Genomic DNA, 14,963 nt, shown 5'->3' with positions numbered 1-14,963 from the left:
TTTCACTTTATAAAATTGTAATACTTTAACTATTGTGTCTCTCCACTTTTATTAGAATTACTTCTGAGAATTACATCTTTGATTACTAAAATTGTACAAAAGGTAATTATTGGACAGCTTAGTACATAACACCATAAAGGCTAGCATGTTGTTTCCTCTACCCAGTTGTATGTTTGCAAGCTGCATTATAGAAAGACCCTTTTTAAGTGACAGTTGTTTCACACTGATATAGATACTTTGGTACTGTATCGGCTTTTGTCATCTTTCTTTTTAGCTGGTTGGAACATGTATCTATGCTCCTTAGACACCCCCCCAGTGTGTACTTACTATTATATTATATATATATATATATATTATATATATATATTCTCTACTATCTCTGTGATGTTGACTCTCATCTGCTTTACTCTCTATTCTTTCTTTTCTAGCTCTCATTTCTTTATTTCCTCTTACCAGCTCTTCCCTTACTCTCCCTCCCCTCTCACACATGCACTTTGTGCAGAGTTGGGGGTCCAAAGTTCAGTAACTTGTGAAGCACAGGGATAAATATGAACCTTGGAGGATTTGTTCTGCTCTGATGTAAACAGAGAGAGACAAGGGTCCCTTATCTGCTATGTCTCACTGAAGACTGTCCGGGGGGTGACTACATACAGGTTGTGGCCGCACAGCAAGCATTTTTGGGGGGAGGAGGAGACAGAAGGTGGGTAGAGCATGGGCTCCCGCCTGCTGATCCCTATTCTAACCGCAGGATGGTGAACTGGTAGCAGGTAACAGTGAGGATGGCGTCTCAGCTTAGCTACTTGCAGCAGGAGCTGCTAAGGGCATTGCTAGAGTCAGGTGTCACTAAAGAGACTATTACCAAAGCCTTGAGTGATAGCGATGGTTACCAGTATCCCAGGGATCCCCTGGATGACATAAGTAGTCTGGAAGATGGGGAGCATTGTGTGCAGCTACCCAATGGTCTTACGGAACCCCATGTAACGGAAGATGACAGTTCTGAAGATGGTGGGGACTTCACGCCACCAATTATAAAGGATTTGGAGAGACTAAGCCCAGAGGAGGCTGCCCATCAGAAGGCTGTGGTGGAACGACTGCTGCAGTAAGAACCTTGTACAATGGCCTTTTCTATATACTCTTTATATAACTTTCTGATTTATTCCACATTCGCATTTGTTTGTTTTTTTACTTACCTGTACACTTTTTTCCAATGAGACTTCCCTTGTCCTCCCAATATTCAATGTTCTTCTCATTAAATCACACATATCCAGACTATATGTTACTCCTACACTTATACAAAGTTTGGGGTGGCAAGAATGACAATTATAGCAATGGATTTGTTATCACTAACACTTATAATATGGTTTATCTATATATGAAGTAAAAGTCATAGTACATAACCAAAGAGTAAGCAAGGTATGCAATACATCCACAGGTTAATTGCTGTCTTTAAAATGACATGACTTGAAGAAGAATATCTTTCTTTCTTGTTTGTGGCGACCCTTCTTTCTTTTTTGGCTTTTTACAGTCTCTGTGATGTGGATGTGTAGCTCTTGCTGTCCATATAGAAAAGATAATTATGATTTCTCCATGGTGTTAAATATAAACTGTCCAGATGGCTTTATCCCCAAGTTTTCTTTCTTTGTTGAAGTAGTTCCATCAGGTCCAATGAGATGTGCTCTTCACTTTTCCTCCTCTAACTCATTACAATGTTATACTCTTTCTTTCCTAGTTACTCTGCTCTTGCTCCCCATAGTCTAGTCCCCAGTCTCACTTTCTCCTTATGGTGCAGTGGGTCCTGTTCTGAATCTCCTCAGGGTACTGTGGGTCCTCCTAATCGCTGGGTCTCAGGGGGCCTGAGCTGGTTACTAATTATCCAGGCCCTCAATAATTTGTGCATTTATAAACCAAATGGCCTCTACCTTTTGTGATGATTAACTTTGATGATTAACCATTCTACTGCTACTTTGGACTGAGATTGCTGTGATAGTGCTGCAGCAGACGGCAGAATAAAACTGTTCTGCTTGACTGCTTGTAAGGGAAAAAAACATTGAGCTGGGCAGACACATTTGAACGAATCAGTCATCAATTTGCAAGCTGGTGGCTTTAAAAACGTCACAGCTGGCAGATACCTCTTTCTTGATCCTAAACGAAATCCCCATATTTCGGTGCTCAAGCAATATGTTGTCAGATGCCCACTCTTACCTCTCTCCATGTCAAGCCTGCACTCCTAGCATCACTCCATTTGTGATCCCATTTCTGTCTGGCACAGCAGAAAAGTGTTGTAGTTCAGCTCCACATCGCCAACAGAAACAGACTGTGCTAAGAGATGGTGTCTGTCCGTTTTGGGTCTACCAAGATAGAAATCTCTTCATATGAACTTTCCATTTAAATTGGTTAAGGCGCTATAAATTATCAACCAGCCTCTTGTTTCCTCTGAGTTGATAACTAACTAACTGGGTTACTTATTGTTCACGGAACAAAAGGGAGGTGAAAACGCCCTTAGAAATGACCTCTAAGAGTGGATAAAAGGGTTTGAGGGGCATCACCTGTGCCCAGAGGGAGATGTGGATGAGCAGATGTGAAAATGGGAAAATGACCATGGGTGGTAAGTTTGACCCACCCAGGACACTGTATCAGCCTTGGCTATTACCTATAATAAATCTGTATCACTCAGCACCTAATTCCCCCTCATCACTTGAGCCATTAACTTATATTCTAATACAGAGGCCTACTTATGTGCAGTAATGATTCAGACAATCTGTATACTTGAAAGCTAAATGGATCATTAATCTTAACTCTTGGCATACTATACTTGTATTTTGCAAAAGGACCCCAATGATCACAGGTGGCCCCTTGTTCTATCCATATATTCATGTCCCTGGTACACAGCAGTTACTGTTTGCTTGCAGATTGGACTTTGTGCTCAGATAAGCTGGTATCAGTAGCCGAGTGAATCACCATTTGGTGTTGGGGGAGGGTCTGTCCTGTGTATACAGGTGTGTATTTCTACACGATGTGGATTATAGAATCACAGGAATAAATGTAGTCCTTAACAAAAACAATAGAAATAAAATAATTACAATTATTTTAATGATATCCATAGAGATCGGGAATTAACCTCATGTGTACATCCCCACTTCCCTTCTTTTTTTTCAATATACAAATACATTGCCAGAATGCAAATGAATACACAAGCCCATAATTATAAACATATAACCCCAATTCCAAAAAAAGAGTTGAGGCACTGTGTACAATCTACATAAAAACAGAATGCAATGTTTTGCAAATCTCATAAATCCATATTTAATCACAACAGAAAACAGAAAACATATCAAGTGTTTAAACTGAGAAAAAGTTCTATTCAAATGAGAAAAAAGGTCATTTTGAAATTGATGGCAGCAACACATCTCAAAAAAGTTGGGACCATGTTTACCACGGTGTAACATCCTATGATATATACTTGTAACAACACTCTGTAAACACTGAGGGGACCAGTTGCTGGAGTTTTGGTAGAGGAATGTTGTCCCATTCTTGCCTGATATAGGATTCTTTTTTTTTTAAATTCTTGATTGAACTTTTTATTGTGCATGACAGCGAGACATTAAGCAATTCAATGGTGCAATGCAAATGACATAGGCCGTACAGATACAGCAAAACACCCATACAGATGTATTCTGAGATAGGTACAAACAGTAGCCTTATGGGTACAGCTGTCCTGATATAGGATTGTAATTGCTCAACAATCCTGGGTCTTCTTTGTCGTATTTTTAATTTCCAGACGTGCCAAATATTTTCAACTGGTGAAAGGTCTGAACTACCGGCAGTCTAGTTATGCACCAGACTCTTCTGCTATGAAGTCATGCTGTTGTCATAGATACAGTATGTCAAATTAATCTGATCACAGAACAGTTTTCCACTGTGCATCTGACCTTTTTAAATGAGCTTTGGCCAGAGAAGACAGTGGCATTTCTGGATCATGTTCAGATATGGCTTCTTCTTTGCGTGATAGAGTTTAACCTTGCATTTTTGGATGGCACGGTGAACTGTGTTCACAGACAGTGATTTTTGGAAGTATTCCTGAGTCCATGCAGTGATGTCCATCACAAAATCATGCCTGTATTCAGTGCAGTGCTGTCTGAGGACCAGAAGATCATGGGCATCCAGTATTGCATTTCGGCCTTGTCCTTTGCACACAGAGATTTCTCCAGATTCTCTTAATCTTTTTATGATATTATATACTGTAGATGATGATATATTTAAAGTCTTCGCGCTTGCATAAAACCTCCTCTCGCTTAAAAAACAACCCCAAAGCATGATGCTGCCACCACCATGCTTCACTGTGGGTATGATGTTCTTTTGGTGATGTGCAGTGTTGTTTTTGCACCAAACATATCTTTTGGAATTATGGCCATAAAGTTAAATCTTGTTTTCATCAGACCGTAACACATTTTCCCACATGCTTCTGGGAGACTTCAGATGTGTTTTTGCAAAATTTATCTGGGCTTGGATGTTTTTCTTCTTAAGAAAGGCTTCCATCTTGCCACTCACATGTACCACACAGCCAGTACTTGCCAGATATTCCTGAAGCTCCTTTAATGTTGCTGTAGCCCTCTTGGCAGTCTTCCAGACCAGTTTTCTTCTTGTCTGTTCATCCATTTTGGAGGGATGTCCAGTTCTTGGTAATGTCACTGTTGCGCCATATTTTCTCCACTTGATGATGACTATCTTCACTGCGTTCCATGGTATATCTAATGTCTTAGAAATTATTTTGTACCCTTCTCCTGACTGATACCTTTTAATAATGAGATCCCTCTGATGCTTTGGAAGCTCTCCGCGGACCATGGCTTTTGCTGTAGGATGCGACTAAGAAAATGTAGGAAAGACCTACTAGTACGGCTGAACTTTATTTGGGGTTAATCAAAGGCACTTTAAATGATGGCAGGTGTGTACTGATTCCTATTTAAACATGATTTTTAATGTGATTGCCTAATCAGCTACATCCCCAGTTATAAGAGGGTGTGCACACTTATGCAACCACATTATTTTAGTTTTTTATATTTACTACCCCCCCAACAGATTTGTTTGTTTTTCAATTGAGTTGTACAGTTTATAGGTCACATTAAAGGTGGAAAAAGGTTTTAAATTATTTATCTTTGTCTCGTTTTTTTACACCACAGAAACCTGACATTTTAACAGGGGTGTATAGAATTTTTTTATCCACTGTATATTCCGGACAAGTTGTGAATCATAACTGGGATGCATCAAGTTGATCTACAGTGTCTAGCTTGGGACCAAAAGCACAGTTAGACCAAACATAGTACTACTGTATGTGAGGTTATACTGCTGGAGGTGAGCAGACATCTGGTGGTGGAATAATTACACTTATATGCTTTGGAGCACTTGGTGGTTACAGAAGGATGGAAGTATTCTAATGAAGATGAATGGACTTATTTTACACATCATTTTGTGATTCACTATATATTGTAGCGCTGGCCTTTTGGAGATGTATTCACCAGCTGGAAGACTTCCTGCATGTTTTTTGGGACTGTCCGGCAATCTCGCAGTACTGGGGAGCAATTGTCAATATGATTAATGCAGTGGATGGCACTTCCTTCACCCCCTAGGTGATGATCTTTTCCCTACTATGGCGAAGAGGACCCTTCTCAGGTTAATTTTATTTTATGCCAGAAAGACGATTATGTTACGTTGGAAGAGGTTCTCACCAGTCCAGTACTGGCAACGATTAATGAATTCCACCATACCCTTCTATAAAGATACATATGTTAAGAGGGGCTGCTTCAGGAAATTTGATAGGGTATGGGCGAAATGGATAGAAAGTGCTTCTACTGTTTCAATGCTTGATTCTGTATTACCTTGATTCCTGTTTTTATGTTACCTATAGTCACGCAGCTTTGGATAGAAACCCAACTCTTATTATCACTTTGCAGTGTCCAGGGCATAAGACATGTTGAATGCACCTGAAATATTGGTCATCATCCTTATTCAGTACGTGACACACAGTCTATATTTGTTCTTAATGTTTTGTTTTTTGTTCCTGTATTGGTATTGGTACAGGGTACCTTTTTTGTTGTAAAGCGGGTTGGTGCACCCCGTACCACCCAAGTGTTTTTTTTGTACTATTTATTGCAAATTCTAATAAAAAGATATCTAAAAAAAAGACTTTTCACAGATTGGTGAACTTCTTTCCATCTCTACTTCTGAGACACCCTGATTCTCTAAGGTGCTCCTTTTATACCCAATCATGTTACTGACCTGCTGCCAATTGGTTAGTTGCAAAATGTTCTCCAAGCTTTTCCTTATTAGTACCACTTTTACAGTTTTTTGTTGCCCTGTCCCAAGTTTTTTGAGACCTGTTGCTGCCATCAATTTCAAAATTACCTTATTTCTTCCTTAAAATGGTACATTTTGTCAGTTTAAATATGTTATGTGATATATTGATATGTTTTCTATATGATATATATACAGTTAGGTCCATACTGTAAATATATTTGAACACAGGCACAATTTAATTTTTTTTCAGATATTCACCAAAACATATTCAAGCTATAGTTATATACTGAATATGGGTTGAAAGTGCACACTCTCAGGTTTAATTTGAGGGTATGTACATCCAAATTGGAGGAAGGGTTTAGGAATTACAGCTCTTAACAGTAGCCATCCCTCAGTTTTCAATGGACCAAAAGTAATTGAACAAATTAATATAATCATAAATAAAATTTTCATTTGTAATATTTTGTTGAGAATCCTTTACTGGCAATGACTGCCTGAAGTCTGGAACTCATGGACATTACCAAAGACTGGATTTCCTCCTTTCTGATGCTTTGCCAGGCTCTAACTGCAGCTGTCTTCAGTTGTTCTTTGTGGGTCTTTCTGCCTTTAGTTTTGCCTTGAAGTGCGTGCTCAATTGGGTTGAGATCAAGTGATTGACTATGCAGAATATTCCACTTCTTTTCCTTCAAAAGCTCCTGGGTTGCTTTTGCAGTGTGTTTTAGATCATTGTCCATCTGTACTGTGAAGCTGCATCCAATCAACTTTGCTGCACTTGACTGAATCTGGGCTGACAGTATATCTCTAAACACTGCAGAATTCATCCAGCTGCTTCTGTCTTCTGTCACATCATTAATATACACCAATGACCCAGTGTCACTGGAAGCCATGCATGCACATGGCATCACACTGCCTCCACCATGTTTTACAGATGATGTTGTGCGCTTTGGATCATGAGCTGTTCCAAGCTTTCTCCACACTTTTTTCTTCCCGTCATTCTGGTACAGATTAATCTTAGTTTCATCCATCCAAAGAATACTTTTCCAGAACTAGTCAGGCTTTTTTAGATGTTTTCTGGCAAAGTCTAATCTGGTTTTTCTATTCTTCAGACTTATGTATGGTTTGCACCTTGTGGTGAACCCTTTGTACTTGCTCTCATGAAGTCTTCTCTTGATTGTAGACTTTGACAGTAATACGTCCGCCTCAAGGAGAGTGTCCTTCACTTGTCTGGATGTTGTGAATGGGTTTTTCTTTACTATACAGAGGATCCTGCAATCATCCCCCACTGTTGTCTTCTGTGGACATCCATGCCTTTTTATGTTGCTGAGCTCACCAGTGTGTTCTTCTTTCCTAAGAATGCACCAAACTGTTCATTTGGCCATTCCTAATGTTGCAGCTCTCTGATGGGTTTGTTTCATTTTTGAAACTTTACAATGGGCTGTTTCACTTGCATGGACAGCTCCTTTGAATGCATGATGTAGGTTCACAGCAAAAGATTCCAAATGCAAATACCACACTTAGAATCAACTCCAGACCTTTTACCTGCTTAATTGATGAAGAAATAATGAAGGAGTAGCCCACACCTGGTCATGAAACAGCTAGTAAGCCAATGAAGAGAGGGAGGCAGCGCCAAGCAACACTCTGTGTGTGAATGGACACACAGGGCAGTGGCTCAGGAAAAGCCTGCTCGGGAGCCCCCACAGCAAGCTGCTTTCACTTGGAGCAATCGGCAGGAGGGAGGGGCCAGGAGTGACAGCGGGAACCCGAGAAGAGGAGGATCAGGGCTGCTCTGTGCAAAGCTATTGCACAGCGAAGATAAATATGACATGTTTGTTGTTTTTTTGTTTTTGTTTTTCATTATTGCCTTTAATATAATTTTATCAGTATTTATGGAGGTAGCCATTATTGTCACCCTTTGCTGCTCTCCTGATATGAACTACAAATATGTATGTATCTAGTCATCTCTGTTGCAAGGAGGGCAGGGCAATTTGTAGTTTACAGAAAATAACTAGCTTGGAAGATATTTGTTAGTGTATCCCAAAGGAAGTGACAAGGACACAGCATTTCTGGCAAGATCAGCCGGTATTTCCTGTATTTGTTGAAAATGTACTTATCTTGGGAAAAAAAAAAAGAAAATGAATGCAGCCACCACATCCAATGACTGCAATCGGCATTATACTGCATTTTGTTCTTAAATGTAGTTATCCTTTAACTGAATTTGATTTGTAATTAAAATACTACCATGGTTTTACTAAGAGAATGGCAACTGTTCACTTTGCAAAGTGAATTGTTTCTTTGGAAAGTGAATGTTCGCTGAGCATAGTACAGAAGATGAAGTTCCTTCCAATCAAGTAAAATACAGTTTTTATCATTGCACATAAATGGGTATTCACAGTAAACATAGGCTTTCACTGTCATTCTTCTTTATCTGCAAAGATTCACTTATTTAAGTTAACAGCCTCTACTGGTTTAGTAAATCAATCTACAAAATTATTGATTTAGACAATACCAACATATTTTTTTTTTGTTAAATACCACCATATTTAACAAGAAACCAGCAAAACCAGTGTCGCAACGTTTTTGAGTCAAGAGCTGTCAGAGCCACAAAAAGGTGATTTCTGATTATGGCAACTATGTCACTAAAAATCAAACAACTGCCTAAAAAGAATATAGTAAATACTTACTGTGACAATCGCGGCGTCAGACCCCAGCCCTTCTCACCAAACTCGTAATTGAAGGACTAGCCAATCTAAAACCGCGCTGTCACGTGCGTAACAATGCCACGCCCAGCTGCACCCTGCACAAAGATTTTCCAGCTAATGGACCACAATCTGTGTATCTGCAGCCTGGGAGCGATTGTTCCTGGGTCAGGTAAATTACGCAATTAACCCTTCACACTGCCACCACCTCCTTTTTGTACAGAGAAAGAGGAAACTCAGCAATATCAGCAATAACACTATGATGTTTGAATAATCGTTGGTATACCACTGTCACCGCAGGCAGAGATATACCGAAGTTTAAAACACACAGTAGCGCTCTTCAGAGGCAGGAATTCGTAGTTTGCATTAAAGAGCGTTAGAAACAGTTCAACACTTCCAGAAAGTAAGATTTACTAAAAGGTCAAAAGGGTGCAATAAAAATATTTACAGAAAAAGATGTAGCTAATATATATATAAATATAGAGAAAACAACAGCACAGCAAAGCGATAACAGTAAGTAGTTTAGAGGATTAAAGTACTTGCCAAATGTCCTGGTTTAAGCAGATCAGGTTTCATGAGCCAAAAGGATGCCTTATCTCTCAACCTTAGTTCCGATGTTAAAAAAGGAGAATTCTTTCACTTCTCACACACAGCTTAGCTTAGCTTTTTCTAGCAACTCCACAGGGTGTCTCCCCGGAGCAGTAAACTAATCGCCTCATTTCGGGAGGGAGTTTGTAGGTGGAGACCCAAGCTATGATCAAAAACTCTCCTAGCTTATATTATGGTTCATAACTTATTCTCGGTGCATTTAGCAACCTTGCCACTAGTAGATTAATATGCAGACGCATCTGCGGAACGGTTAGATATGAAATATGAAATATCTGCTTGAATGGTTCAGGAGATATAATTTTCTGCTCTCCGGTATATGTCAGATAGGGGGTGTAATATATCAAGAGGCTGGTCTCAAAGTGAGCCGTCCGAATATGGGCTCCATGTTTGTGTAAGTCTTTCATAATCCAAGATATGTAATCATAGGGGAAAATGGATGTTGAATGTGGTGTCTGGTTTATGACTTATCTGGAATGTCTTTGAACTCAGTGAAGGACTTGGTTTATGGCCTTACAAGCCCTCCTCTAGCAAGAGTTTCGTAGACAGAGGGGCACCTAGCTAGTGAGGTTTACAGCCATGACGCCCTCCCAATGAGTTTGTTGCCTGTGATCTCTGCAAACACACACTGACCACATTCCTGAGGGGGGGGGGGATTGGAAGGGAGAGAGTTGATACAACATGGAAGATTCTTAACAAGATGGATGACTGTGTCCATCTCTGTGTGCATGATTGCTACACTTACCTCTCCCACACTGTTGCCATCATTAATTTCGAGAAATATTTTGTATTTCTTTGGGATGAGCAAACTATGAACGTTTTTTACTGCCAAGCCAACTGACCTTAGCATTTTTGCCATAATTTTGTAGTGTAGGTGTTCTGTCTCTCCAATCTAAGCACTGAAAGTGTGATCTCTGTAACTTACAGTTGTGATGAGATAGCGATAACTCCACTCTCAGTTGGATACCACAGTCAGTGACTCAATCCAGATGATATCTTGTAGATCCTGTGAAGTTTATTCCATAAACTGAGAGAATCTTACAACAATGAACATCTGATAGGTCAAAAGATCATAATGTGCTCTGCTTCATGAGACATGAGGCTTCCTGAAATTTATTACTGTGAAGGGGGTGGGCTATCTATACAGCATTAACTAAACCAAAGGAAAGGGAGGAGCAGAAAAAAAATACAGAAAACACTTAAAGGAATATGACAGTCATGTGAAACATGACAGTAGGGATTGAAAATGGTACAAGACACAACAAACATCTTCAGAATCAGAGAGTTATAAAATGCCAGATATCAAACAAGTGCAATGTGGAGCTCATATTAGCAAGGGAAAAGGTACATGAACCTGGTTGTGGTACTGTGTGCCAGTTTGGTTTTAGTCATTGGCTTCTATTTAAAGTATAACTAACGGCAAAGCATTTTTTTTAGATTTTGATAGCGTGGTGAGAGGTTTCTGTGCCCGTTAGTGAGATTCGCTCTCTAGATTTCCTCTAATTGTCCTGATCACCAATGTCCTGCGCTACAATCCAAAATGAAAAAAAAAAAGCCTTAGAATTACTTTAACACTTAAAATAATAGGAAAGCTTGCCTTTTGCTAACGTAAAAGTAAGCTTGGCAGAAGTCTCTTGTCACATGATGGCCATCTTCTGTAATTTAGAAGCAGTCTCTAAGGCTAGGTTCACATATGTATGTGTGGTGCCGCTGCGGATCCGCACGAAAATCCGTGCAGCCGCACCACCCACATAGAGGAATGCGGACTCGTGGGCAGGTGCCATTAGTTCTAATCTTACTGGGAACCGAGGTTCCCGTGCGTGCTGCGTTTTCCGAAGCAGTGCAGGGACTTCTTCCCTGCGTGTCACGGGGCATGGAAGTCCATTCAGATGAATGGGCTCTCATGCCCGTACAAAACGGCCGCATATATGTGAACCAGGGGTAAAACTCTGTTGTAACATGGCAGCTGCTTCCATGAGTTTCTTGTAAACTGACAAAACTCTTTAGTCTCTAGTAATATAGCAGCACATGAGATGTCTTCCATAACATAGAGATGGTACAAGTGGATTTCCAGTACAATTCTACAATTTGCAAACATCCTGGTTCAAAAGCAAATTGTAGGTACGACAACAAAAAAATCTTTGCAAGTCTCAAGTATAAGCTAAAACATGTCTTTCATCATAACAAAAAGAAAAATCCCCCATAGGTTTTTCTATGAATATCAAGTTTTTCTAGTGTAGTTTCACCTTTTATTATTCATTTTATGAGAGCACACGCAGATGCAGCCCTATAAAAGGAAACCTTTGCCTAAAGAAATCAGTATGTTGTTTATAAACAATCTTCTTAAAGTGCTCCTGCAAACTGAAAAATGAAGTATTAACTTGCATCTGCTGAACATTTAACTGACTTCTTTACATTCCAGTGTCCTTAGGTTCACATTAATGTGGTGCGGTACATCGCATGTGATCCGAACAGGAACCGCACCGCATTCCTGTGCAAATCACATGCAAATTCTGTGTGGTGCGATTTGAGCCATACATTATGTATGGCGCAAATAGCACCGCATCAAAAAGGTGCAGGACCCTTTTTTGGGTCCACACTAGAATCAGATCGCATGGGTATTCACACCTATGCGATCTGATTCTGCACAAAGCACCCCGCTTTGAAGACTAATTTTGGGGTGTTGTTAACTTAACATACACACCTGCAGCGGTTCGCATGAACGGGGTGCGATTCTGATGTGAGGCGGAGTTCGCACAGAAAGCGCTGCAAATTCCACACCGCATCAGTGTGAACCCAGGCTCAAGGAGAAAAAGGTATTGTTTTGTCTTCACCCTGTAACTAAAGATGAGAGCAGCAGCTACAGTTGCAAGAAAAAGTATGTGAACCCCTTGGGATTACGTGGAGTTTTGCATGAATTGGGCATAAAATGTGCTCTGAACGTCATCTAAGTCACAACAATAGAAGAACACAGTCTGCTGAACATAATACTACACAAACATTAGATGTTGCCATGGTTTAATTGCACATAACATGTAAACATTCACAGTGCAGGGAGGAAAAAGTATGTGAGGCCCTAGCTTAATGACTTCTCCCAGAGCTAATTGGAGCCAGGAGTGAGCCAACCTTGACTCCAATCAGTGTGATGATATTGGATGTGTTGCTGACAGCTGACCTGCCCTTAAAAAACACACACCTGTTTTGGGTTTACTGGTTTCAAGAAGCACTGTCTGATGTGAACCATGCCTCGCAGAAAAGAGCTCTCAGAAGACCTACGATCAAGAATTGTTGACTTGCATGAAGCTGGAAAGGGTTACAAAAGTATCTCCAAAAGCCTTGATGTTCATGTGTCCACGGTAAGACAGACTGTCTACAAATGGAGAAAGTTTAGCACTGTTGCTACTCTCCCTAGGCGTGGTCATCCTGTAAAAATGACTGGGGTAAAGAAGAATCCCAGAGTGTCAGCTAAAGACCTACAGAAATCTCTGGCACATGCTAACATTTTTGTTGACACATCTACAATAAGGAAAACATTAAACAAAAATGGAGTACATGGGAGGACACCACGGAAGAAGTCATTGCTGTCCAAAAAGAATATTGCAGCACATTTGAAGTTTGCAAAAGAGCACCTGGATGTTCCACAGCACTACTGGCAAAATATACTGTGGACAGATGAAACCAAGATTGAGTTGTTTGGGAAGAACACACAACACTATGTGTGGAGAAAAAAAGGCACAGCACACCAACATCAAAACCTCATCCCCACTGTAAAACATGGCGGAGGGAGCATCATGGTTTGGGGCTGCTTTGCTGCCTCAGGGCCTGGACGGATTGTTGTCATTGATGGGAAAATTAATTCCAGAGTTTATCAAGACATTTTGCAGGAAAACGTACGACCATCTGTCCGCCAACTGAAGCTCCGCAGAGGATGGGTGACGCAACACGACAATGACCCAAAGCATACAAGTAATTCAACAAAACAATGTCTGCAACAGCACAGAATACGCCTTCTGGAGTGGCCCAGTCAGAGTCCTGACCTCAACCCGATTGAAATGCTGTGTCATGACCTTAAGAGAGCGATTCACACCAGACATCCCAAGAATATTGCTACACTGAAACAGTTTTGTGAAGAGGAGTGGTCCAAAATTACTCCAGATCGTTGTGCAGGTCTGATCTGCAACTATAGGAAACGTTTGGTTGAGGTTATTGCTGCCAAAGGAGGGTCAACCTGTTATTAAGTCCAAAGGTTCACATACTTTTTCCTCCCTGCACTGTGAATGTTTACATGTTATGTGCAATTTAACCATGGCAACATCTAATGTTTGTGTAGTATTATGTTCAGCAGACTGTGTTCTTCTATTGTTGTCACTTAGATGACGTTCAGAGCACATTTTATGCCCAATTCATGCAAAACCCCACATAATCCCAAGGGGTTCACATACTTTTTCTTGCAACTGTAAAATGTTTTCATTTACTTTCTCTCTATCAGAAATACAATCAGCATTATGCCGTATGTCACATCAAGGTCAAGGTGGGAGATTTACTGCAACTGGTGCACTCAGAATCTGGTGCAGCTGTGCATGGTAGCCAATCAGCTTCTTCTAACTTAAACTTCTTCGATTAACCAGTTCCATGCTGCCCTATAGCAGAAATACTGCTACAGAGCAGCACGGGTGCACAGAATCATATATATATATATATATACACGTGATTATATATATATATACATGATTTTTAAGTTCTGGGTAGAGGGAGCGCCCTATCCGCACTACCAGGTCCAGGCCGGTGATTACTCGCCGTCACCTGCTGATCGCCGAGTATCTCCAACGGGGGAGAGACATGTATGTAAACAACACAACTATCTCCCCTGTCAGTTCCTGCACACTGCTTTGTATGGCTCTGCATAGCAGAGCCATACAAAGCAGTTTGCTTACAGTGAAGCACACACACAGCCCCCATAGTGAAACAGCACATAGTTAACCATTTGATCGCCCCAGATGTTAACCCCTTCATGCCCAGTGCCATTAGTACAGCGTCAGTGCTTTTTATTAGCACTGATCACTGTATTTGTGTCACTGGGAATGTCAGTGACACCAAGTCAGTTCCCCCCAGTGTCAGAATGCTGGGGTTAAAAAGGAACTCTGTATGCTGTGCTGTATATTGCATACTCCTAATAACTGTTCTCCCAGGGTACAGAGTACACGCATGTGTAAATGTACCGCTTACTTCAATAGGATCCACTGTAAAATTGCCCAGGTTCTTTCCCAGTGGATTACCCCACAGCCAGGTACATGATCACAGTTACTCTTTTTCTCAACACAAATATCATGGAGGGGATGTCAAATTTCACTGGCTCCCCTTTCCATGTTT

General features: G+C 40.6%; 1 protein-coding gene across 1 annotated transcript in view; it reads left to right on the top strand.

Annotated features, from left to right (window-relative positions):
• Positions 1-604: 604 nt before the first annotated feature.
• HNF1A (HNF1 homeobox A) overlaps positions 605-14,963 on the top strand; it is a 44,680-nt gene continuing 30,321 nt past the window's right edge. Inside the window, exon 1 of the mRNA XM_089653281.1 lies at positions 605-1,099. Coding sequence (XP_089509407.1) covers positions 780-1,099 — 320 coding nt within the window. The 5' untranslated portion in view covers positions 605-779. The remainder of the gene's footprint in view (positions 1,100-14,963) is intronic.

Source organism: Staurois parvus, unplaced genomic scaffold (genome assembly GCF_062004578.1).
Source record: "Staurois parvus isolate SC_StPar_1 unplaced genomic scaffold, SC_StPar_1.0 ptg000704l, whole genome shotgun sequence".
In the NCBI taxonomy this organism is placed as follows: Eukaryota; Metazoa; Chordata; class Amphibia; order Anura; family Ranidae; genus Staurois; species Staurois parvus.
This window is presented reverse-complemented; position numbering and strand designations above follow the sequence as displayed.